This window comes from Leptodactylus fuscus, chromosome 2 (genome assembly GCF_031893055.1).
Source record: "Leptodactylus fuscus isolate aLepFus1 chromosome 2, aLepFus1.hap2, whole genome shotgun sequence".
Lineage (NCBI taxonomy): Eukaryota > Metazoa > Chordata > Amphibia > Anura > Leptodactylidae > Leptodactylus > Leptodactylus fuscus.
This window is the reverse complement of record NC_134266.1, coordinates 66,028,681-66,052,888: the sequence shown is the minus strand read 5'-3', so window position 1 is coordinate 66,052,888 and position 24,208 is coordinate 66,028,681. Positions and strand designations below refer to the sequence as shown.

At 42.1% G+C, this 24,208-nt stretch overlaps 2 protein-coding genes across 2 annotated transcripts; both read left to right on the top strand.

Annotated features, from left to right (window-relative positions):
- Window positions 1-1,045: 1,045 nt before the first annotated feature.
- LOC142193658 (fibrinogen-like protein 1-like protein) lies at window positions 1,046-7,638 on the top strand. Its single transcript, XM_075262648.1, has 4 exons — window positions 1,046-1,091; window positions 2,462-2,557; window positions 3,167-3,193; window positions 5,892-7,638. The coding sequence occupies exons 1-4, from the start codon at window positions 1,088-1,090 to the stop codon at window positions 6,521-6,523; spliced, it is 759 nt and encodes a 252-aa protein (XP_075118749.1). The 5' UTR covers window positions 1,046-1,087; the 3' UTR covers window positions 6,524-7,638.
- Window positions 7,639-10,856: 3,218 nt separating this feature from the next.
- Window positions 10,857-15,586, top strand: LOC142193657 (fibrinogen-like protein 1-like protein). The gene is made up of 3 exons (XM_075262647.1): window positions 10,857-10,915; window positions 13,442-13,534; window positions 14,770-15,586. Exons 1-3 carry the CDS (start codon window positions 10,912-10,914, stop codon window positions 15,405-15,407), a joined length of 735 nt encoding a protein of 244 aa, XP_075118748.1. The 5' UTR covers window positions 10,857-10,911; the 3' UTR covers window positions 15,408-15,586.
- The last annotated feature ends 8,622 nt before the right edge of the window (window positions 15,587-24,208 follow it).

Here is a 24,208-nt window from a genome sequence, read left to right as displayed (position 1 = left end):
CCCCACACACACACACACACGACCGACACCGACCAAGACCTCGACTAATCGACCCCCCCCCACACACACATTCCTGTGCACTCTATTATGCCCCATAGTGGCCTGTGCACACAGTATTATGTCCCATAGTGGCCCCTACACACAGTATTATGCCCCATAGTGGCCCCAGTACACAGTAGTATGTCCCATAGTGGCCCCTACACACAGTATTATGCCCCATAATGAACACCCATGAACAATTATTGTAATAATTAATATAATAATTGGAGACCAAGGGGGATACATAAAAAAAACAATGTTATTTACCTATCTTCCGCTCCGCTGCAATCTTTGGTGATGTCGGCCTTCTTTAATGACATACTCACGTCACATGACCCAGGACGCAGGCACAACATCACACAACTATTTAGACGTTTATTATGTTCCTTTACTTTCCAGGGCCTCCAATCATTATACTCAGGGGTCTGAAAAGACCCCCGAATATAATGATAGTGTTTGTGGGGCCCGCGGTGTCACTTACCGAACCCGGGCCCCTGCCAGGATCGGTAAGTAAATAGGTCCCGTTACCGGCTGGAGTAACTCCAACCGATAACGGCCTATTAAAAAAAGAAAAAAAAATGCAGTGGTAACTGCTGTCGCCGGGCCCCTAATGTCCCGAGCCCTGTGGCAGCTGCTACCGCTGCTACCCCGGTAGTTACGCCACTGCACACCGCCATGTGCATTCTACCTTATGCTAAGGCACCATGTTGTAGAAACGCAGCTTTTTTTTTGTTGAAGATTTTGTTGCGGTTTTTTGAGCTAAAGCCAAGAATGGCTACCAAAGTAATAGGAAATATATAGGAAGTTCTTTTATTTCTTTTACCTTCAGCTCAATCCACTGCTGGCTTTGTAATGGTTCGTTGAAGCCCATTGCAGTTCACTCATTGATGGTGCCTCTCGAAAGAGTTAAATAAGTAATTTTTTTATAACACTTAAGGACTTTGCACCCTTTAATTCTTTAAACTACAGATTTTCTTTTAGCTGATAAGGTAGTGAGGAAGTGGAAGGATCTCAAGGAGCTTGTAGTACAGAGAAGCAGCAAGACAAGATGGGTGAGTGAAGTAGAGACTCTTACTACAGACTATACTGTATACAGGTACTGGCAGAGCACTATATTGTATACTGCTGACAGCTTTCACATCGGGTTGTAAGACCATGGCAAGAATTCTTCATGTTTGTCCTTCCATTACCCTCCCATGTGAATAAATGATTTATAACTTAAATCTTTGTTAAGGCAAGTTATTAACTATTTAATACGCCAGATACAGAACAAAAAACTGGGATAATCCCTTACTTCGAAATGTGGAACTTTTTTCCAACCGAAACCCATCTCCTATAATGAATGGGCATTGCTAGGGGACTAGCAAGGAATTCGGCCCAGGTTCTGTATCATTAGGTACCAACAAGGCACTATAAATTGGGCAGGGTATTTACTGTACATACAGGGCGATGGCATAGACATGAATTTTTGCCCTGGGTAAAAGAAAAGCTGGGGTCTGAGTTTATTAATGTGAAAGATTAATAATATTGTTAGGCTGGGTTCACACAGTGCATCTCTACAGTATTTTTCCCGCACGTTGTGGAAAAGCAATTATTTATTTATTTATTTATTTATTTTTTAAAGATTTTTCTGTGTTACTTTGAGGTAAAGCCAGTACTGGAAGGGAGCAGTATAAGAAGCTTTGGCTTTGGCTCCAAAAAATGCAGCAAAATCTGCTACAAAATAAGCTGCATTTCTGCAACATGGGGCTTTAGTCTAAGGCTTCATTCACATCTGTGTTGGTATTCCGTTTGGGTGAGTCCGCATGGGGACCCCCCGAATGGAATACCAAACATATTTGCAAGCGGTGTGCAGTGAAAACACACGGATCCCCATAGACTATAATGGGGTCCGTGTGCTTGCCACAAGATTGTGCTTCACAATCTACTTTCCTCTCTGCATGATTCGTGCGGGCAGCATTATGGTCTATGAGGTCCATGTGCTTTTACTGCACACCGCTTGCAAATGCATTTGGTAGTTTGTTCGGGGGGTCCCCATGCGGACTCCCCAAATGGATTACAAAACGTAGATGTGAACGAGGGGTAATGGTCATTGGCTTAAAACTGAAAAACAAAATGTGTAAAATGTGCCAATGATTCAAATTACACAAGCCTGCAGTTAAGACTTAAGACGCTTTGATTTATAAGAAAAAACCCACAACAACAATGCACCGTGTGAACCCAGCCTTATGAGCTTCATATGTTTCTTGCACAATTTCTCCATTGCCCATCACATTGTTTCCCTTTTCTATGATATAAATCAATATTCACTAACTGCCTAAATTTGAAGGTTTCTCGTAAAACATAAGATACAAGTAACACCTTCTTTTTCAACTGTGCATTTGTATTAGCAGTCCATTACTTAGTTTCTCTGTCATTTTAGACTTGTTCTATTGCCTTTGCATTTTGGCCCTTGTGTGCTCAGCATCAAGTCGTCATCGCCGGAATCCAAAACGGGGAGATAATTTTGATGAGAAGAGTAAGTGTTTTGTTTATTTTAATTTTTTTTTGTGAAACCAGATTTGGGGTACACTCACTAGAATAAACAAATACATTATTTATCTTTTTATTAATATTCATTTCTTTTAGTTGCAATGTTACATAGTTAAAGGATTGAAAAAAATCCATCTAGTTTAACCATTTTATAATTATAAAGCCCAAGTCGCTGCAGAGGGATTGATGGGGATGTCAATAATGGGGATCAAAATTGTCATGAAGAGGAAAAAAATGACTTTGTGACCCATGCTGGTAATTGGCCAGGTCCCCCTAATGTTCTACATGAATACAAGTAGCCCTGTGTATTGTGGTTTACATGGAAGATATTTCATCCTTTTTTAAAAAAAATAAGCTTTTTGCTAGTACAAACTAACTTGCATTGAGATATACAGTATAATATAATACAATATAATATAATATCCATTCCCAGCCTTCTCTTCTCTAGGATAAATATGTTTACCTTTGATAACCAATCTTTAGAATTGAGATCTTCTCTACCACATATTAATTATGTTGCACTTATTAAACATATTCTATATATTTTACTTATTTATATATTATAAACATATTACAGTATATATTTTCTTTATAGATGGTCAAAACAACCATGTGAAGAAAGGTATGTTCAATTTTAAGCATGTTTTATACAATTTGACTGTCTTCTTCTGTGAAAAGCACTGCAGGAAAAAACGCAATGCATTGTTGCCATGTTTTTCTTCAGAGGTTTTTTTTTTTTTTTTTTTTACTGTGGCCTGCTATGTGGGGCCTTAGCCATGGTAGGTGTTAGGGAAGTGCAGACAGCAGTTCCCCAGTGCGTAGATGAACCCTGGGGAGAAAGGGGCACAGGAGACAGTGAGTCCTAAGCTGAAGTCCCCCACTGTCCCTTCCTCTTGCCTGGTCCTATCCAATAGGCGGCAACTTAGAGATGATCCCTACCTATATACGTGGCACACAAAACGCAGACAAGACAATAACAACAAAGGGAGGTCAGCTAGCCAGGGGTCAGTAACAGTCGAGCAATGAAGTGTCAAAATCGGAATCCAAAAGAGTAGTCAATAAGGAAAGCCAGAGGTCAAGAATCAGAATATAAGTAATAACAGCGAGAGAAAAAGCAAGTACGCACAAGGCAATAGCAAGCACCAGTGTGAATGTGACTAAATAGGGAGGAAGAACCTGCCCTAGATCTGACAGGAAGGCAGGTTGTCAATCACAGAGCAAGAAGCAAGAAGTTTAAAGCTTGGTTCACACATCAGTATGCCATCTGTTCGTTTGAATTCAGTTTGAGACTTTAAAATGGACTGATGCACATACTGATTGTATACTGACACCTTTTTATGCTGATAGCAAACGCTGTCCGTTCCCTAGAGGACAGATAAGGGGATTAAAAGTAGAAAATTGTAAACGGAGTAGAGATAAGGGCATTTATTATATGGGGGCGTTCACACTACCGTCGGTGTCCGACAGGTAGTGTCCGCTGCTAATGTCCGTTCAAAATCTTGTGCGGACATTAGCAGCGGACACTAGCTGTGTCCGTGACATTTTCTATTGATTTAAATGGAGATCGGGTGCGTTCTTTTACTGTCCGTGGGTGTCCTTAAGTGTCCGTTCCCAAAGATGTCCGACTTTTCAAGCGGACAGCAAAAACCTACCAAAAAACCCCGTGTGAAACTTACCCTGAGGTGGATTCCTGACCAAATTCCTGACCAAAAAATTCTGTGTTAATTCAGTCTAAGGGCCCCTTCACACGGATTATACGCTAGCTGATTCTGAACGTGTAAACGTTCCGAATCAGTGGCGTTTAAAAGAGATCCCATTGCTTTCTATGGGAGCCGGCATACGTGTGCTCCCCATAGAAATGAATGGAAAAAAGCAGCCCATTCATTTCTATGGGGAGCGCACGTATTCCAGCTCCCATAGAAAGCAATGGCATCTGTTTTAAACGCCGCTGATTCGGAACGTTTACACGTTCAGAATCAGCTAGCGTATACTCCGTGTGAAGGGTCCCTAAGAATTTTCTATATATTTACCATTCCTGTGCTATTCTTGGCGTTGGCTCAAAAAACACAGCAAAATCTGCAACAAAAAAACGGTGTTTCCTCAGTATGGGGCTTTAGCCAAAAAGGGTATTTTTTGGAGCATTTTATCTGTTAAATTGCATGAAAGCGAATGACGGTGCAGAGAATGGTTAGACAGACATCTCATTTTCACTTTGACATAACTTTGGCTGTGTTTGTCTTGTACAGATAGATAGATTCATAGGAGCTCTAAGAGTGTTCTACACTATGTTTTATGCCTATTTAAAGGGGCTCTATCAGCAAAATTTTGCTGTATGAGCCCCACATATGCATGAATAGCCTTTAAAAAGGCTATTCAGGCACCGCTAATCTTATTCTAAACCCACGTCCCGTTTTAAAATAAAACTATAAAAACATATAGGTAAATCATACTTGAACGTGCACCCTGGGCAGTGATGCACGATCCAACATCATCTTCTGACACGCCTACCTCTTCTTTTTTCTTATTTCGGCGACGCCATCCGGTCCTGGCTCTTCCCGGCTTCATCTTCATCCTCTTCCAGCGGTTCAAATCCGATTGGTTGAAATCCGGCGCGTGCGTAGTAGCGCTCCCTTCGGAGCTACTGCGCACACTCTGGTGCCATTTTCTCAATGGCAGTGCCACTGGAGTGTGCGCAGTAGCTCCGGAGGGAGCGCTACTGCGCACGTGCCAGATTTCAACCAATCGGATTTGAAGCGCCGGAAGGCGGATGAAGATGAAGTCGGGAAGAGCCAGGATGAAGATGAAGCCGGGGATAAAACAGGACCGGAGGGCTTCGCCGAAAGAAGAAGAAAGAAGAGGTAGGCGTGCCAGAAGATGACGTCGGATCATGCATCACCGCCCAGGGTGCACGTTCAGGTATGATTTACCTATATGTTTTTATAGTTTTATTTTAAAATGGGACGGGGGTTTAAAATAAGATTAGCGGTGCCTGAATAGCCTTTTTAAAGGCTATTCGCGCATATGTGGGGCTCATACAGCAATATTTTGCTGATAGAGCCCCTTTAAGTTGTGGTTTGCACTGAACTTGTATGACCCTAAATGAGTCTGGGACCCAAACCAGAATCAAATCTTGAGAGCTTTGCCCATCTCTGTTGATGACTATTTCAATAATAGTTCATGATCATGCTGTAGATCTTACATTATTTCAGTAGCGCAGCTTGAGTTTTGCAGAGACATTTTAACCACTGGATTTATTTATTTAATTTTTTTGGTGCAAGTTAAAATAGCATTTTATTAACCCCCCAAATATATTTTCTTAGATTTACCCAAAGACTGTAGTGAAATCCCACGATACCATGCTAGTGGCATCTATGCAATCCACCCTACTGGCATGCACCCACTGGTGGTGTACTGTGACATGACTACAGAGAGTGGCGGCTGGATTGTCATTCAGCGGAATAGCTTCGACTCAGAAATAACCTGGGATGAATCCTGGACCACTTACAAATATGGCTTTGGGAATGTGGAGAAGGACTACTGGTTGGGCATACAGTATCTCCATCACATTACCAAGCAGAAGGTCTATCAAGTGCGGTTTGTGATCCGTGATAACAATGATGAAGAGAAATACGCTGACTACAACCTCTTCAGTATAGATGATGAGGCCAATGGCTATAGAGTTAGACTGGGCAGCTACACGGGTACAGCTGGAGATGCAATGTCTTCAATTCAAGCAGGATCCACACATGACAACATGAAGTTCTCCGCGAAGGACAAAGATCAAGATATCTACGCCGGTAATTGTGCAACTAGTTATGGTGGTGCCTGGTGGTACGCTGCCTGTTTTGCTTCCAAGCTCAACAACAAAAATGCTATTCAATGGTATGGACTGTGTACAGGTAATTGTAGAGGATCCACTGTAATGATCCGCCCAGCTGATTACTGCGTATAATCCAGTTTACAAAAAATTCAGAATTCAGATTTGCACATTGTAAAAACAGATCTGTAAAATGACACATACTGTCATAACTGCGCATGTAAAATTGGAAAGCAAGACATCAGTGCCAACAAAGCTCGTAATACCAACCATTATATACAATCACCCTTGTAATGGTCTGTATAATAGGTAATAAAACTCATTGTCTAGTAGCAAATAGAGACTAGCCAAGGACAACAATGTACATTTCACAATCATAACTATAGATGTGATCAGCTCTGTCTGTATTAACTCACCTGTCAAGTACATGACAGAACTAAGTACTGAGCCTCTATTGTGGTACAATATCCGTGACTATGTACGGTACAATAATGTAGCTCTAGGGACTCCATGTGCCAACTGTGGACATCCCTCTATGAGTCAAAGCAGAGAGCTGCTCTAAAACAGTGGCTCCTGTGTACCATTTAGGGGGTGTTCACACTTGTAGGGAACGGCTTCACGCCGATCAGCTTTAAAACCCATTTATTTGAATTGTTTTTTAAAGGTAATCCACGGTGTCCGCCTGCAACCTCTGTTTTTTTTTAGGCTGGACATAAGGTCCTGCGTGTCTGACTTTTGTCCAGCCGAAAAAAAAAAACGGTTTCCCCTGCGGAGAGACAGCAGGCGGACCTTTAAAAAACAATTCAAATGAATAGGTTTAAAAGCTGACCACTGGGAAGTCGTCTCCGGTCCAGTTTCGCCAGGGCTGAGGGCGTAAACCTGGCAGAATGACATGGGGCAGACACGGGCGCAAGTGTGAATGTCCCCTTACTTATTTATGTATTACATAGGAGGCCATTCTTCTTAGTAAACAGCATATAATAATATATTTTTCCTGTAGTGACATTGGAGTAGGATGTACAACAGGGGTAGGCAATCTGAAGCCTTCCAGCTGTTGTGAAACTACAAATCCCAGCATGATCTGCTGTGTTTGGAACTCCCATACAAGTGAATGGAGCATGCTGGTGGTTGAATTTAACAAGCAGCGGGAGTGCCAAATATAGTTTACCCCTGATCTACAGCAATCTCCTGGGCTGCTCATATGGAAAGTATTCATTACAATCCACCATTCAAAGTGAAATCTTCATGTCTATCAAGAATTCTAACTAAACTTTTTTTTTTTATTTGTACTTTTGACAATAAATTTGTGAAATTGTGAATCAAAAATTGTGTTCTTCATACTGATCAGGGGGTTAACATGCCTCCAGTGCTTTGTTGTAAGAGCCGCGGCCATGGTGCATAAGCAAAGAGACAATCTGGAAGACTTCTCTTTAACTGTCTAGAGGTTAGATTGAGCAACTAAGTAAAGGGATCTAACAGGACACCTTGTATAAAGTTATAAAGTGTGCCAGTCATCCCTTCATCTCCATCCAGAAGCCCAGTATTAGGGGGTGATAACAGAAAATGAGACCAAGTGTGCCTATAGCATTACAACATTCTGTTGGGTTTAAAGGGATTCCATCATTAGAATCCCGTTTTATGCTTAACCCACATCAGAATAGTCTTAAGAAAGGCTATTCTTCCCCTACCTTTAGATATCCCGGTTTTCGTCCATATGTTAATTACCGTATATACTCGAGTATAAGCCGAGTTTTTCAGCACAGTTTTTGTGCTGAAAAAGTGCACCTTGGCTTATACTCGCGTCAATACGGTAATTGAAAATGTCACATGACTGGTCCGCAGTGAAAGACATCTGTGGGAGGGCGCTGGAGGAACGCTTCTGCCGATAGGTGAGTCCTGGAGGCAGAGCTGCCTCCAGGACCTCCCCAAGATGTTTCCAGAGCATCTTCTCTGCCTTGGAAACATCTTAAGACGGCCCTGGAGACAGTGCTGCCTCACCGACCACCTATCGACAGCAGCGCTGTTCCAACAGCCTCCCACAAATGTCTTTTACTGGGGACCAGTTAAATTACCACTCGAGTCAATACGGTAATTGACTCGACCGTATTGACTCGGCTGCAGCGGGCCCCCGCTCCAGTCCCGGCCCCTCCCCCGGCTACATCACACGCTGGGCGTGTGTCGATGACGTCTTACTGTGTCTCAGCACAGGTGGCGTCATCACGCCCCCTACGCTGAGACACAGGAGCAACTGCGGGAGAAGATGAGCAGTGGTGGCAGCGGGAGCAGTGAGTAGGCCCGAGCCCCAACCACGATCCCACTGCCGCTATTATTATACTCCGGGGGGTCTTTTTAGAACCCAGAGTATAATAATCGGAGCCCCAGGGGAGGTGAGAGAAAATAATAAACAGTTTTACTCACCTCTCCGGGATCTGATGTTAATCCTAGCCGGCTTCAGGCCTATATGGTAATATCCCAGACGTCACGTGGTCTGGGATATTACCATATAGGCCCAAAGCCTGTGGTAGTAGTAATAGCCTGTTAATGCTAGCACAGGCTTTGGGCCTGTATGATAATGCCCCAGCACATGCTTTGGGCCTGTATGATAATGCCCCAGTACAGGCTTTGGGCCTGTATGGCAACAGGCTGCTACTGGGGCATTATCATACAGGCCCAAAGCTTTATGGTAGCAGTAGCAGCCTGTTGCCATACAGGCCCAAAGCATGTGCTAGCAGACTATTACTACTACCACCACTACCACTATGGGATATTACCATATAGGCCTGAAGCCGGTTAGGATTAACATGAGCAGAAACAGAATGTCATGCATTTTTCCCCAGGCTTATACTCGAGTCAATAAGTTTTCCCCGTTTTTTTGAGGTAAAATTAGGGGGGTTGGCTTATATTCGGGTCGACGTATACTCGAGTATATACGGTAGTTTTCTCGCAGGTCAGGACTTCCTGCTTTATCCCATGGTGCCCACTTATCGGACTGCACAATGTGACAAGTTTTATAACTATGCCAGTAGAATTTTTGTATACCAGTGTTTAACATGCAGCTATGATTTTTTAATCATGGTTATTGTATATACTATTTTGCAGGTGTCTGGGACCAAACCAGTCACCCAAAGGGCACTGAAATTATAAGAATAGACCTCCAAATCTTTGTTATATCTACATTTATAACTTCACATAACTTGAGGGGTGCAGAGGGTACAGTTGCATCTGGGCCCAGGAGCCTTAGGGGGGCCCATAAGCACTGGCATCAGTACTGAGATTGCAGCTTCCATCTGGCCCATAAGCCAAGGAGACCCACAGATTACCCTAACCACACTAAGGACCCGTAACCATCACTGTAGGGATGAGGTAGGGGGCCCCAGATAAGAGATTGCAGCGGGGCCCACAAGACTTTATTTACACCACTGTACATATAATCCACTTATAATTCGCCTTCTTTCATCTGTAATGTAGATCTGCAGGACTTTCTTATCTGTTTCGAAAATAAACAAACAAGACAGAAGAAAACTTACATTTTATGTTTTTAACATTAAAGTCCATGATGACGGATGTAGAGAGAATCTGCACCATCTGCAGACATCACTTTATTACTTTGTCAGTCTGTTTTGATCCTATGACGAAACAGAACAAAGGACTAAATAGTGGAAATCTGAACTTTCCTTCCGGAAGAATGGCTGATTTTTTTTTTTTTTAGCTACAATATGGTCAATTGTTTAAAAAGTAATTTTCATATCAAGAAAAGGAAATACAACACAATAGGAAGGTATACTTTGAAGGACTTTCCATTAATATCAGTAACTCTGATGTGGTGGTCTTCTCAAAGAAGATGACTAGTATGAAAAATGAAAATCCATCCCAGAAAATGTGGTCTGTGTAAGGAGGTAGTCTTCTCAAATTGGAGGGAAGGGACTATATGAAGTGGGATTAGGAGCAACATTATATTAAACATAATTAAAAATATATATATTAATAATTAATTTAAACAGTTTATTTTATGCTTTATTTAACCATCTAAATGTGTTATTGCTGTAATTGTATTGGTCTGCATTATAGCATAAATTTTTACTCCATAGTGAAACTCACAAAAACAAAACCCAAAAAACACAGCAGTTTTTATTTGATTACACCCCACAAATAATATTTGGAAAGTCTCCCTATACATGATATGGTACAGTAAATGGTGCCATTAAAAAATGTAACTCACTCTGCAAAATGCAATCCTGTATATGAATACAGAAAATTACATAACCTATGACTCTTGGAAGGCAGTGGCTGCAATGGTAAGAGGCAAACCGTTTTATTCCTGTATCTTTATAGATCATGAACCTTGATAGGAGACATTAAGGAGTTAAAGCAATCAATGGTAATATGTCTTAAAAACACGCAGGGACTTTGCCCCCATGCCTATTCCGTGGTGTGGCATAGTATGTTCTAGCAATAAAGGGGATGTAAAAAGAAAGTAGGAGAACACTAGAAAGTAGAGTTCAGGGAGTGAAGAGATCAGGACAATGGGTAAGTAGATTCTCCAGTGTCTTTAGATATTGCCCTTGGCTTTAGCAGTCAGGAGGATTAGGCTGGGTTCAGATGGAGGTTCCTCGTCTATAATTCCCCTCCAAGTACAGTCCTGCTGAACGTCATATTCCTGTTGTCCACTGGATTATAATAATGATATACCATGCGACAGACAATATTTTGGTGCAGGAGAGACACAGCAAATACATTTTATTTGTTACATTTCGGGTCTGGATGCTGTATGTGCAGAAATGGCAGAGATTTGAGCCTCATATAGTGGCTGTACCATTACCTGAAAAGTACTGGCACCCATCTAATAACAATCAAATCTGGCCTTTAGTAGTGCGGTGGTATCTGGCCTTTAGTAGTGCGGTGGTATCTGGCCTTTAGTAGTGCGGTGGTATCTGGCCTTTAGTAGTGCGGTGGTATCTGGCCTTTAGTAGTGCGGTGGTATCTGGCCTTTAGTAGTGCGGTGGTCTCTGGCCTTTAGTAGTGCGGTGGTATCTGGCCTTTAGTAGTGCGGTGGTATCTGGCCTTTAGTAGTGCGGTGGTATCTGGCCTTTAGTAGTGCGGTGGTATCTGGCCTTTAGTAGTGCGGTGGTATCTGGCCTTTAGTAGTGCGGTGATATCTGGCCTTTAGTAGTGCGGTGGTATCTGGCCTTTAGTAGTGCGGTGGTATCTGGCCTTTAGTAGTGCGGTGATATCTGGCCTTTAGTAGTGCGGTGGTATCTCGGTGGTATCTGGCCTTTAGTAGTGCGGTGGTATCTGGCCTTTAGTAGTGCGGTGGTATCTGGCCTTTAGTAGTGCGGTGGTATCTGGCCTTTAGTAGTGCGGTGGTATCTGGCCTTTAGTAGTGCGGTGATATCTGGCCTTTAGTAGTGCGGTGGTATCTCGGTGGTATCTGGCCTTTAGTAGTGCGGTGGTATCTGGCCTTTAGTAGTGCGGTGGTATCTGGCCTTTAGTAGTGCGGTGGTATCTGGCCTTTAGTAGTGCGGTGGTATCTGGCCTTTAGTAGTGCGGTGGTATCTGGCCTTTAGTAGTGCGGTGGTATCTGGCCTTTAGTAGTGCGGTGGTATCTGGCCTTTAGTAGTGAGGTGGTATCTGGCCTTTAGTAGTGCGGTGGTATCTGGCCTTTAGTAGTGTGGTGGTATCTGGCCTTTAGTAGTGCGGTGGTATCTGGCCTTTAGTAGTGCGGTGATATCTGGCCTTTAGTAGTGCGGTGATATCTGGCCTTTAGTAGTGCGGTGGTATCTGGCCTGTAGTAGTGTGGTGGTATCTGGCCTTTAGTAGTGCGGTGGTATCTGGCCTTTAGTAGTGCGGTGGTATCTGGCCTTTAGTAGTGTGGTGGTATCTGGCCTTTAGTAGTGCGGTGGTATCTGGCCTGTAGTAGTGTGGTGGTATCTGGCCTTTAGTAGTGCGGTGGTATCTGGCCTGTAGTAGTGCGGTGGTATCTGGCCTTTAGTAGTGCAGTGGTATATAGTTATTATATTCTATCAACTTTATGTGTTGTAAAGGTTTAATGACACCTGCTGATTCCAGGAGCCCAACAAATAAATTGATTCTGGGGGCCCATCCTCCAATATCCCCTAGTAAATAGGTTATAATACCCTTCAAATGTATATGTCTTCTGTAACGCCATTATTGTGGTACTTTGGTTGCCAGCTCGACGCTGAATTCATGTCATACTGCGAGTCTGAACACTAGTGCTCCATGGCTATACAGAGTCATTGCCCAGATCTGCAGCACAATTCTTACAATGAAACTATCTGCAGGCAATTGTGGTTAAAAAAAAAAACTAACTAAAAACAATCTGACACATTTGTGAATATAGCGCATAGCCAGTTATATTTTTGCATATATAGAAAGATATTATATGCATGAATTGGTTTTGTGATCTAAAATTCTGTTAGTAACCGGACAGGTAACTATTAGAGATTATTCATACAAATCTATTTCACGTGTCAAAAAAGAACATTTAGGCCGGGGTCCCACGTGGCGTAAATGCTGCAGTTTGGCTGTGGCGGAAACACCATAGAAAAAAACGCAGCGTTTTACAGTTACTACAAGGTGGATTTGTGAAAAAATAACGCTGTGGACATGATGTGATTTCCAAAACTGTTGTCGTTTTGGAGATCACAGCATGTCAATTATACCTAAAGAAAAGCGAATGGTTTCCCTCTAGGTATAATAGAAGCAGCGGACTTTCTGTGAAAAGCGCTGCGGGAAAAAACACGATGCATTGCCACTGCGGTTTTTACCGTGGCGATTTTTTTGATGTGGCCCGCTACACCAGACCAGCTTGTCACTTCTACCTGCCAGCAAGGTTGAATCTGACAACTGCACCCTCTAGTGGATGTTTTACTAACTGTAACATTTGATAGCAAAACAATACACCATTTTAAAACTAAATCAATATTCTCTATTTGTAGCTAATGTCACATACTGCATCATAAATTGAATGTCTCCAGTTAGCAGATTTGTTCATGAAATTTGCCAGTTATATGGTAACATGTGCATGACTTTTAGGGATATTGCATTACCTGTGGATACTTGCGTTGGTGTGTGCAGTCTCAACACGTCATCGAAGACCAAGAAATGATGATGAAGTGCAGCTGGAACGTAAGTTTAATCTTCATAAATCTGACACAGCGGATATTCATTGTGTCAGGAAAACATAACTCGGCCAAACTGAGGATGTGTTTGTTTGGCTTGGGAGGAATGGACATTGACCACCAGCTAATAAAAATGTTTGGTTTAGATACAGGATAGCACAGACTGTTGTTCTGATAATGTTTTCCTAACGGGAGCTGTGCTGCTCACATGCCATACAAAGAACAGTGGCAGAATTAAGTACTGCAGCAGGGTCTCATAGACTTCAAATGGACAGCCCTAAGGTATCTATACTTACCGCTACACATTGTACAGTGAGTGAGCAGCGCAGCTCCCGGCATGTAAACCTTCTAAGGATAATCAATATTGGAAAGTGAATAATTCCTTTAATAAGCAGAGCCTTGGGGCACTAGGCAGAGCTATAAGGGTTGCAGTGGTGGCAGCTATGACCAGGCCCATAAGACGGGCCCCGCAGGTCAATCTCACCACACCAAGGCTGATTAAACAACATTGATCTCCTTTGATGGCTGGCAGTCTATGCATTGTACATCTATTATACCTGCCCTCTGGTGTACTGGAGGGAGACAGAGAAAGAAAAGTTATGTAAAAAAAAAAAAGAGAAAGTTAACCTTTATATACCAAAAGTAGCAGTTTTTCAGCATGTAGTCAAGGCAGGGTTTCCTAGATGGAAGCTATATCACAAGGGGAGGGAGTGATATTACTGTGTGGTGGTCACTGACAGAGGATTGGAATGATGAAAATCACGTGTGCACAGACATGTTGTGAACAAGTTTTCATGGAGTTGGAGAGGGAAATAGCTGCTAAAATATATGAATTGGAGGCTGTGGATGGCTTGGGACAGCTGTGTAAGGTGCCCAAGCTGATCTGTTCAACTTGAATTATGGAAAATCCACAGACTTTTCTTAAAATAATATAGCAATGCGTGTAATAATGTTGACCAGATGCTAACGGCCCACCCTTACAATGAGTAGTGGTCAGTGATCACAGTGGATAATAGAAGAGCAGAAAGGACAATGGGAAATTGAATAAAATCAATATGAGACAAGGGCTTAGAGCAAAACACAGAGCGGAGAGAAAAGTAGAGTTTCATGTTCAGGACTCACTTTAAGTGGAGTCAAACCCTTCCTTGAATTTTGCACCACCAGATTATATATTACTCGCCATTGTAGTATATGTGTCTCCTAGGAAGTGACAGTATTTAATCTATGCGTGCTTGATCGTAGAGCTTCCAAAAGACTGCAGTGAAGTAACACGGTACAAAGAAAGTGGAGTTTACATTATACATCCTAAAGGCACGCACCCACTGGTGGTGTACTGTGACATGACTACAGAGAGTGGCGGCTGGATTGTCATCCAGCGAAATAGCTTCAACTCGGAGATAGCCTGGGATGAATCCTGGACCACTTACAAATATGGCTTTGGGAATGTGGAGAAGGACTACTGGTTGGGCTTAGAGCATCTTCATCACATTACTAAGCAGAAAGTCTACCAAGTGCGGTTTGTGATCCTTGACAATAACCATGAAGAGAAATACGCTGACTACAACTTCTTCAGTATAGACGATGAGGCCAATGGCTACAAAGTTAGACTCGGCAGCTACACAGGTATAGCTGGAGATGCCATGTCTTCAATTCAGGCAGGGACCACACATGACAACATGAAGTTCTCTGCAAAGGACAAAGATCAAGATATCTACGCCGGTAATTGTGCAACTAGTTATGGTGGTGCCTGGTGGTACGCTGCCTGTTTTGCGTCTAAGCTCAACAACAAAAATGCTATTCATTGGCAAGGACTTTGTAATGGAAATTGCCAAGGATCCACTGTAATGATCCGCCCAGCAGATTACTGTGTCTATCCATAAAATGTGCAAGGCAAACGTGAAAGGAAGACATTGAAGCGTCACTTCTGTAGTGTCACTGCGATTCTATATTTTGTGTTTCTGTAGATTTTTTTGTAGCATCAATAAGTGGACATTATTAAAGTTCACCAATCTTCTTTATATATGACTGATTCACACATGAATACAATGTACATTAAACTGTGCTTGTCAAGAATTGCAGCTAATTGTCTACAGCGTGGAATGTGTGTAACTATTCATATATGTATGTATGTTGTCATGAATCCAGACTCGTTCAAAATGTATCTTACTCACTGTATACCAATTTTGTGGGGTACTCGTACATCTTGCTTAGTGCACACGCATGGATGACCTGGATGTGCCCTTATAGGGGGACTCTGCTTCTACACTCCTCTCCACGCTCATGTAACACACAGGAGTGAAGCAACAGCTATATTCACAAATCTACCCAAATACAAGCCACCACGTGCTACTTTATGGCCACAACAATAGCTAGTGGACAAGGTCATTTATCATAAATGATGCTTGAAATCTGTGCCAGTTTATGAGCGATCGTTCATTTGGGCACACAGTGTTAGGATGTTGAGGCTGTGTTATGGCAGGGCCTGTGTCTTGTGATGTATCCGCTAATATTCAGGCAGAGCAGGGATCAGAAGAGGTCTAGCATAGAATGCATATGGTCTGGAAGGATTTCAACCATTTTACGCAGCTAGAGTTAAAAGTTATTATCACAGCTTTGTGAGTAACTAATCATGTGTTGTAATATATAGGAGAAAGTATTAGTCTTAAAAGGTAAAAGTATGAATTCACTTTTTTTTATATCTTACTTTTTTTTTGTCAGACTTGTGTTTAATCCAAGTTCCTACAACACACTGATTTCAGAACTAAACCTAATACACATTAGACTAAGGTTGGCCAAACCTGCAGAATTTGTCAGGACCGTCAACTATCTAATGTGTATTAGATATTCGGCCAATGTTCATAGAAACATAGAAGATTGATGGCAGACAAAGACAACCTGGTCGATCTAGTCTGTCCTATATTATCTCCTTTTATTCTTAGGATAGATGTGTTTATCCCAGACATGCTTACATTCACTTACTGTAGATTTCCCAACCCCATCTGTGGGAAGTTTAATCCAAGACCCAGCAGTGAAATAATATTTCTTAACATTAGATCTGATCAATTATTATCTGATCAATGATTAAAATACGTCATTATCTTGTTTCAGGGGCTCACCCAGGAAAATTCACCTTCCCCCTATGCAGGTCAGTCTGAGCCATACTCCTGAAACATCGGGGAACTGGCAAATCTCCCAGGTTCAGATAAATACTTCTGCATCTGCCAGACTCTCTGCCATTCTATACGTGACATGGACACACTATGTGCCATCACGCCACAAAAAGGGGTGTCATTGTCACATTTTTATTCTCACATCATTAAAAGGAGTCTGGCCTATCCCCCAAAAGGGGCATGATCTCAACGAAAGGGGGTATGGCAGCCATTGGTTTTATAACGCACTTCACTTGCCATTCTCCTTGACACACCTAGTCCAAGGTTGGCAAGTATGGTCTGAACAACCAGAAGGTGTTTAGGGAGCAGCAAGAAGCTACAAGATAAGTTTTGGGGGACACCAATGGCGGTGGCTTATTACCATTCACTCACTGACACGTGTCAGAGTGGTCAGGAGGAATATTTGTCTATCACCAAACAAGGTATTCAGAACACTCATAAGTGTATTACATAAATACCGTTTTTTATTACTGAAAATGGTAAATATACACACAAATGGCCGTAACAATATGCCGGCTCACTCTCTCCTGGGGGCTCATATTCTGCTCTGAACCACCATTCTCCCCTGTATAGTAACACTCTGATGTTGGTTGAAAGTATGCAATGGCTGCAGACCCAAAAAGTGTCAATGTGCTAAAGTGTACAATCCACATGGCTAAGCTCTAAGCCTCTTATGGGTCCTTCCCACACCAATCCAGCCATGAAGAATAAGGTCCATTTTATTCCAGTCTGTTGTTGTGTGTTTGTTCCTGTTCCTTCCATTGTCTCATCTGCTGCCTCTGCCTAACCAATTCCCATGACTGAACTCTATCTGTTCACGATTCCTACCTACTGCCCCTTCAGAAACTCTAGATTCATGTGTATGTCAGATGGTGGTTACAGATACTAATGCGGGGGAGGAGACCTGTAGATCCTTTGTGGGAAAGTCCAAATCTTCTTGCAGATGTTGTTCAGTTGTCCAGTTTCAAACCAATATTGAGAACCCAATGCTATTGTGCGCTCATCACATGACCATGGACTGATTTTTATCCACTGGGAGTCAGTAGTATGAATGACAGCAAGCAGAGATCTAGAAAACCGTGAGGGTTATACAGAACGTATATTGGAAAATTGTACAATTTTTTATTATACATACAAAAACATTTGTCTCTAAATAATAGTCTGAAACTGGACAACCCCTTTAATGTTACAATCCTTTAGATTTCACTCTTTGGTTTAGCTCTAAGCCAAATCCACTAGTAACGTAAAGGGGTCACTTCCCCAGTAGGCTGGTTTACATAGGCTAGGTTGTATTTCAGCGTTACAAAAAGTACTAAATGTGACATCATGTGACTCACAGGAAAGAAAACACCAGACTGTAACAGGGTGAAAAATGTTTAATATCACTAGTAAATAGTACTGTAGATTTGGTTTGTTCTTTTACTGCAGTTTAAGTTTCAAGCAAACATGATTTCTGAGACTTTGATGGAAGAACACATGCAAGAATCAGCAAGTCATCATGTATCATAAAGCATAAATGCTTACTCTCCCGGAATGACCAGGGGGCTCCTGAATAGATGGACCATGAGAGGGCTGACAAATCTCCGATATAGCCAGACACTCCCGGAGACCTAGGACATTATGTGTCAGAGAGACATGAATACCGTATTGCCTTTAGCACAAAATAAAATACAGATAATCTCTATTTCTCCCCGAACTGCGGCATCAGAATACATGTTATAAGTAATTAGACCAAAAGATATTGTGTCCTATAGATCAACACTGGGGGCACAAAGGGGCATTTTATGGTGTGGGGGCCACAAAGGGAATCAAACTTTGTTGAGGTCACATTGAGGGCAGTGTGTGGTGCACTATACCAGAGTCAGCCAGCCCCCATTGCATATGTAAATTACCTTTCAGCTCAGAAGAGGAGGGATTAAGAATAGAGATGAGCGAACACTGTTCGGATCAGCCGATCCGAACAGCACGCACCCATAGAAATTAATGGAAGCAGCTGTGACGCTGACTTTGCCGGCGGCCGGCCGGCGTCACAGGTGCTTCCATTCATTTCTATGGGTATGTGCTGTTCGGATCGGCTGATCTGAACAGTGTTCGCTCATCTCTAATTAAGAAGCAACATGAGGGTTGGGAGCCAGTTATAATCACAAGACCAGGGGGTCAGAAACAGGCTGTAACCCTCATGTCCATGTCCACCACATACAGCAAGGTAACCCCTTTAATAATTATGAATACTGCCTTCTTACTGTCCCCCAACAGTATTGTGACCTCCTATTGTCCTCGCAAAGTTGACAAACAACACAATGAAGCACACAGTGTAATGGTTCCCACATATCATATAATGCCCAATCAGTGCCGCCATACATCATATTATGCTCCCCTTAGTGATCACAAACACAGTATAATGGCCCCTCAGTACCCTCACACAGTGTAATGTCCTCTCCATTGCTCCCACAAACAGAATAATGCCCCATCAGTGCCCTCACACATAATGTCCACAGACCCAGCAATGAGCTGGATGCATTACTTCCTCCTCTGTTCCCCACGTCATCTCTGCTTCGTGGTCTTATGTGATGTAAGCACTCACTGCCCAGAGCGGGGAGGAAGCAGAGTGGAAGCAGACTAGTGAATCCGGCTCACTGAAGCCCCGGTCACCCAACTGTGCAGGATATAAATAAAATACCAGTGCTATGCCAAAGCTACAATCCCTTCATTCTCAGGATCAGTCTGGGTCCCAGAGGTCAGACTTTACATGGTAAATTGCAACAAAAAATGTACTCCGTGACATGTCAAGTTTTGAAAACTATCCAGAAAATAGGGGAATGAGCAAGACAAGTTACATAGAGTCAGTCATATGCCCCATAAAGGGATTGTCTTACAACGGACCAATTTCCAACTTATTCACACGTGGACAAAATTGTTGGTACCCCTCGTTTAATGAAAAGAAAACCCCACAGTGGTCACAGAAATAACTTGACTCTGACAAAAGTAAAAATAAATAAAAAAAATTATGAAAATGAACAAATGAAAGTCAGACATTGCTTTTCACTTCAACAGAATAAAAAAATAAAATAAAACTCATGAAACAGGCCTGGACAGAAATGACGGTTCCCTTAACTTAATATGTTGTTGCACAACCTTTTGAGGCAATGACTGCAATCAACCTTTTGAGGCAATGACTGCAATCAAACGATTCCTGTGACTGTCAATGAGACTTCTGCACCTCTCAGCAGGTATTTTGGCCACTCCTCATGAGCAAACTGCTCCAGTTGTCTTGGGTTTGAGGGGTGCCTTTCCCAGATGGCATGTTTCAGCTCCTTCCAAAGATGCTCAATAGGATTTAGGTCAGGGCTCACTGAATGTCACTTCAGAATAGTCCAATGTTTTCCTCTTAGCCATTCTTGGGTGTTTTTGGTCATTATCCTGTTGCAAGACCCATGACCTGCGACAGAGACCAAGCTTTCTGACCCTGGCAGCACATTTCTCTCTAGAATCCCTTGATAGTCTTAAGATTCCATTGTATCCTGCACAGATTCAAGACACCCTGTGCCAGATGCAGCAAAGCAGCCCCAGAACATAACAGAGCCTCCTCCATGTTTCACAGTAAGGACAGTGTTCTTTTCAAGATATGCTTCATTTTTCTGTCTGTGAACATAGAGCTGATGTGCCTTGTCAAAAAGTTGGATTTTTGTCTCATCTGTTCATAGAACATTCTCCCAGAAGCTTTGTGGCTTGTCAACATGTAGTTTGGTTATTATTACCTTTGTGAGATTCAAGTTATTTCTGTGACCATTGTGGGTATTTCTTTCATTAAACGAGGGGTATCAACAATTTTGTCCACATGTGTACCGGTAATTATATAAAAGTCACTTTTGTTTGATTCTCTAAATAAGAAATATTTGCCTAGAGCAAAATATGCACATTTTAGAAGTTGGAACTTCCCTGCAAAGAATGTATTTCAATCTAGATAGAATGTTCACTATGTTACAATGCTCCAATGATGTATTAAATAATGGGACCATCCATTGTAATCAAGTGCAAGAGCTTAATATACACCGTCACTGTGTACTTGTGTACAGCAGCGATAAAACAAAACTCTTAAATAGGAAGTACAAAGATAAGATAAGCCCCCTCCAACATGTGAACTGGCATCTTCAGGGGATGTGGGGCTACTGACACGTTCGCACAGGGAACAGGTATTGTAAAACCTTTGTTGATGTCATCATGGGACATGTAACTTATTTGGACCAATCCCTGCAGCCCTGACCGAGGTGAAGTCACTTCAATAAAATGTATTTTTTATTTGATAGCACCGATTATAAACATTTCAAATTGGTTGCCATGTGTATGCACCAAATTATACAAATGTATTTCATGGATGGTGGGAGGTTGAGCATGTTTTTATAAAGGCTTCAAGGTTTACATAGAACTTGCTTTATTTTGTAGAGATACATTGATGATGTGGTAAGGTGAGGAAGCACAGCTGAATATTAAGAAGAATGAGATGTATTCACGAAATACAACTGAAATTAAAATTTTTTATTTAAAAAACATATTAGTTCCAGCTGGCCATGTGCAAACTGATATAGTTCGGAAATGCCATACCAGGTATTGTCCCTGCACAAGAAAACTGATGTGCATGGCCACAGGGAACATTCCCTATTGGAGTGACCTCCTGTCAATCAGGGAGGTGTTCTGTAGTATCAAAGGGGATTGGTCCAAGTCAGTTACATGCCCCTTGGTGACATCATCAGAGGTTTCTGAAACACCTATTACCTGTACAAAAGTGTCAGTAGCTCCATATTCCCTGAAGACGCTGGTTTAGGATGAAATATATTGGGGGACTTAGGCTTTGTATTTCAATATTCTCCTCCCCTATTTAAGAGTTATATTCAACTGCAACTGTGTATGTTTGCAGGTGCACTGGGACTGTATATATACATTATTAAGCCATTGCACTTGGATAAGATTGAAAACGTTCCTGTATTTAATTCACTCTATTATTGGAGTACTGTAGAATAGTGAACATCCATCCAAATTGTAATACAGTCTAGTTAGGTAAGTTCCAACTTTTAAGGGGGCTCCATCAGCAAAATTATGCTGTATGAGCCCCACATATGCCTCAATAGCCTTTAAAAAGGCTATTCAGGCAACGCTAATCTTATTTTAACCCCCCCATTTTAAAATAATACCCTAAAAATACCCTAAAAAATACCCTAAAAACGATTATTCAAATGTTACTTACCGTGCACGATGGGTGGTCATAAACTGTCGGACGTCATCTTGCTGTCACGCCTTCCTCTTCTTTCTTCTTCCAGCGACACCCTACTGTCCTTGCTCTTAAATGCCTTGCTCTTCTGTTCTTCCGGCGGGTTGTGTTCAAATCCCGTGTGTGCGCAGTAACGCTCCCTCTGGAGCGCTACTGCGCATACTCCGGCGCTATTTTTGTTGTAGTTCTAAGTACCCCTTAGAACTCTGCGAGCATACTGTGCATGCGCAGTATGCTCGCGAACTTCTTCATTCCAGAAGAAAAGAAGATCAAGGCGTGGAAGAGCAAGGACAGGAGGGCATCGCTGGAAGAAGAAAGAAAAGGAAGGCGTGACAGCAAGATGACATCCGACAGTGCACGACCACCCACCGTGCACCGTAAGTATCATTTGAAGTATCATTTTTAGGGTATTATTTTAAAACGGAGGGGGGGGGGGGTGTAAAATAAGATTAGCGGTCCCTGAATAGCCTTTTTAAAGTATGTGGGGCTCATACAGCATAACTTTGCTGATAGAGCCCCTTTAAAACCTACACATATTGCTCTAAGTATATTTCTTATTTGGAGAATCAATTACAAATTATACTTTAGTATTGGTTACATGAGGGAATTTGGTATAAAACGTGTTATATGTAATCCACTATTTACAGAAGACATTTCCCACTTATTTATAGATGACAAATGTGTAATTACTTGTGATCTTCACTAATATCTAGAACAGGAGGTCCCAGTCCCCAGTAAGGAGTATGAATGCAGTCACACTATGCACTATGCTCGACTCAAAGGCTATTGGACTGACAGAAATTGCGACAATCCCTTTAAATGAGACTATAGCAGTCTCTATTGGACCTGTTGGTTCAAGGGGTGACTAGGGACTCGCAGTTTATTGCTAGCAGGAATCCCGGCCTGGTCTTCTGTTTTCACTTTAGTACATTGACCAGTAGATGATATTTAATACAGCAGAAGGTTCCCTTAATATGTGTGTCATGACCAATACATATATCACAATATATAATGTTATATATGTGTATTCAACTTAGGGTGTCCTTACATAATACCTGAAAGCTGGTTAAACCTTTCAATAGCAGTTCTGATGACATCACAATGCATGGGACATTATAGACACCATGTGACATCACAATTGGTATAGAATGTATAAAGTTGTATACCTATGCCATCTTGTGTCACTTGTCACTTGACAGCTTGAAGAGGGTGTCGCTGAAGGTGTGCAATGAATTTCAAAACTGTACCATTAGCCATCCAAAATTATTTGCAGGAAAGCTATTTTTCAGCCTGACTCTATGACAATGTGCACATCTAGGCTCTGTATTATCAACAGCAGGGCACATGTGATTCATGGAGATGTCCAGTTGTTGAAATTAGGGTTAAAACTCCCCTAGTTGGATGGGGGTGGGGAGCTCCATCTCGCCTTCCTCTAGACCTTTGGGTTTGGTAGCACTCATCTCAGGACAATGGTACACTGGTCTACGCTCAGCGGATTCTGTGGTTTACACTGGGCTTGATCCAAGAGTCACTGTGACCATTAAACCAATATATTTATTACAATGTTGCCTATTTCATAAAAATACAAAAAAGATTTACACAGTGACCATGATAAAAGTGATCGCTGCTGCTTTATAGTCCAGCACTAGACTTTACTGCTGATCCAGTATACAATAAAGTGTATCATATACTATAAATATATATAACAGCAGCTTCTGCAGTACCATCAGGGATTACAGGGGGCGTCATATACACAGAACAGATCAAAGATAAATCTACCTGCTGCAATGTCAAAATCTCTTCCAAATCATATTACAAATGTTATACGGTTCAGTTTCCCTGATGGTAGCAATAACATTGTGTGTCATTACTTTTATACACAACAAACTACCTGAAAGAAAGCTGAAGACAACAAAAGTCATCAAGAGCAACTGAATGCATTACACAAGGTCTGTGACAAAAATGCTGAGTAGCCAGGACTAGAGATGAGCGAGTACTATTCGAATACCACGCACCCATAGGAATGAATGGAAGCGGCCGGCACGCAGACTTTGCCCGCGGCCGACTGCTTGACCCCCTGTATACTGGCTGCGTCCATTCATTCCTACGGGTGCGTGCTATTCGAAACGGGAGTTTCGAATAGTACTTGCTCATCTCTAGCCAGGACCTTCTATAGAGACAAGGTGCATAAATGCTATGGAGCCCATTGTAGACCATATAGGCCCCCAACACACCTTATAAATAC

Coding starts and splice junctions, on each gene's coding strand:
- LOC142193658 (XM_075262648.1), top strand. Junction 2,558..3,166: donor AGATAATTTTGATGAGAAGA/GTAAGTGTTTTG, acceptor TTTTCTTTATAG/ATGGTCAAAACAACCATGTG. Junction 3,194..5,891: donor AAACAACCATGTGAAGAAAG/GTATGTTCAATT, acceptor ATATTTTCTTAG/ATTTACCCAAAGACTGTAGT.
- LOC142193657 (XM_075262647.1), top strand. Junction 13,535..14,769: donor TGATGAAGTGCAGCTGGAAC/GTAAGTTTAATC, acceptor GCTTGATCGTAG/AGCTTCCAAAAGACTGCAGT.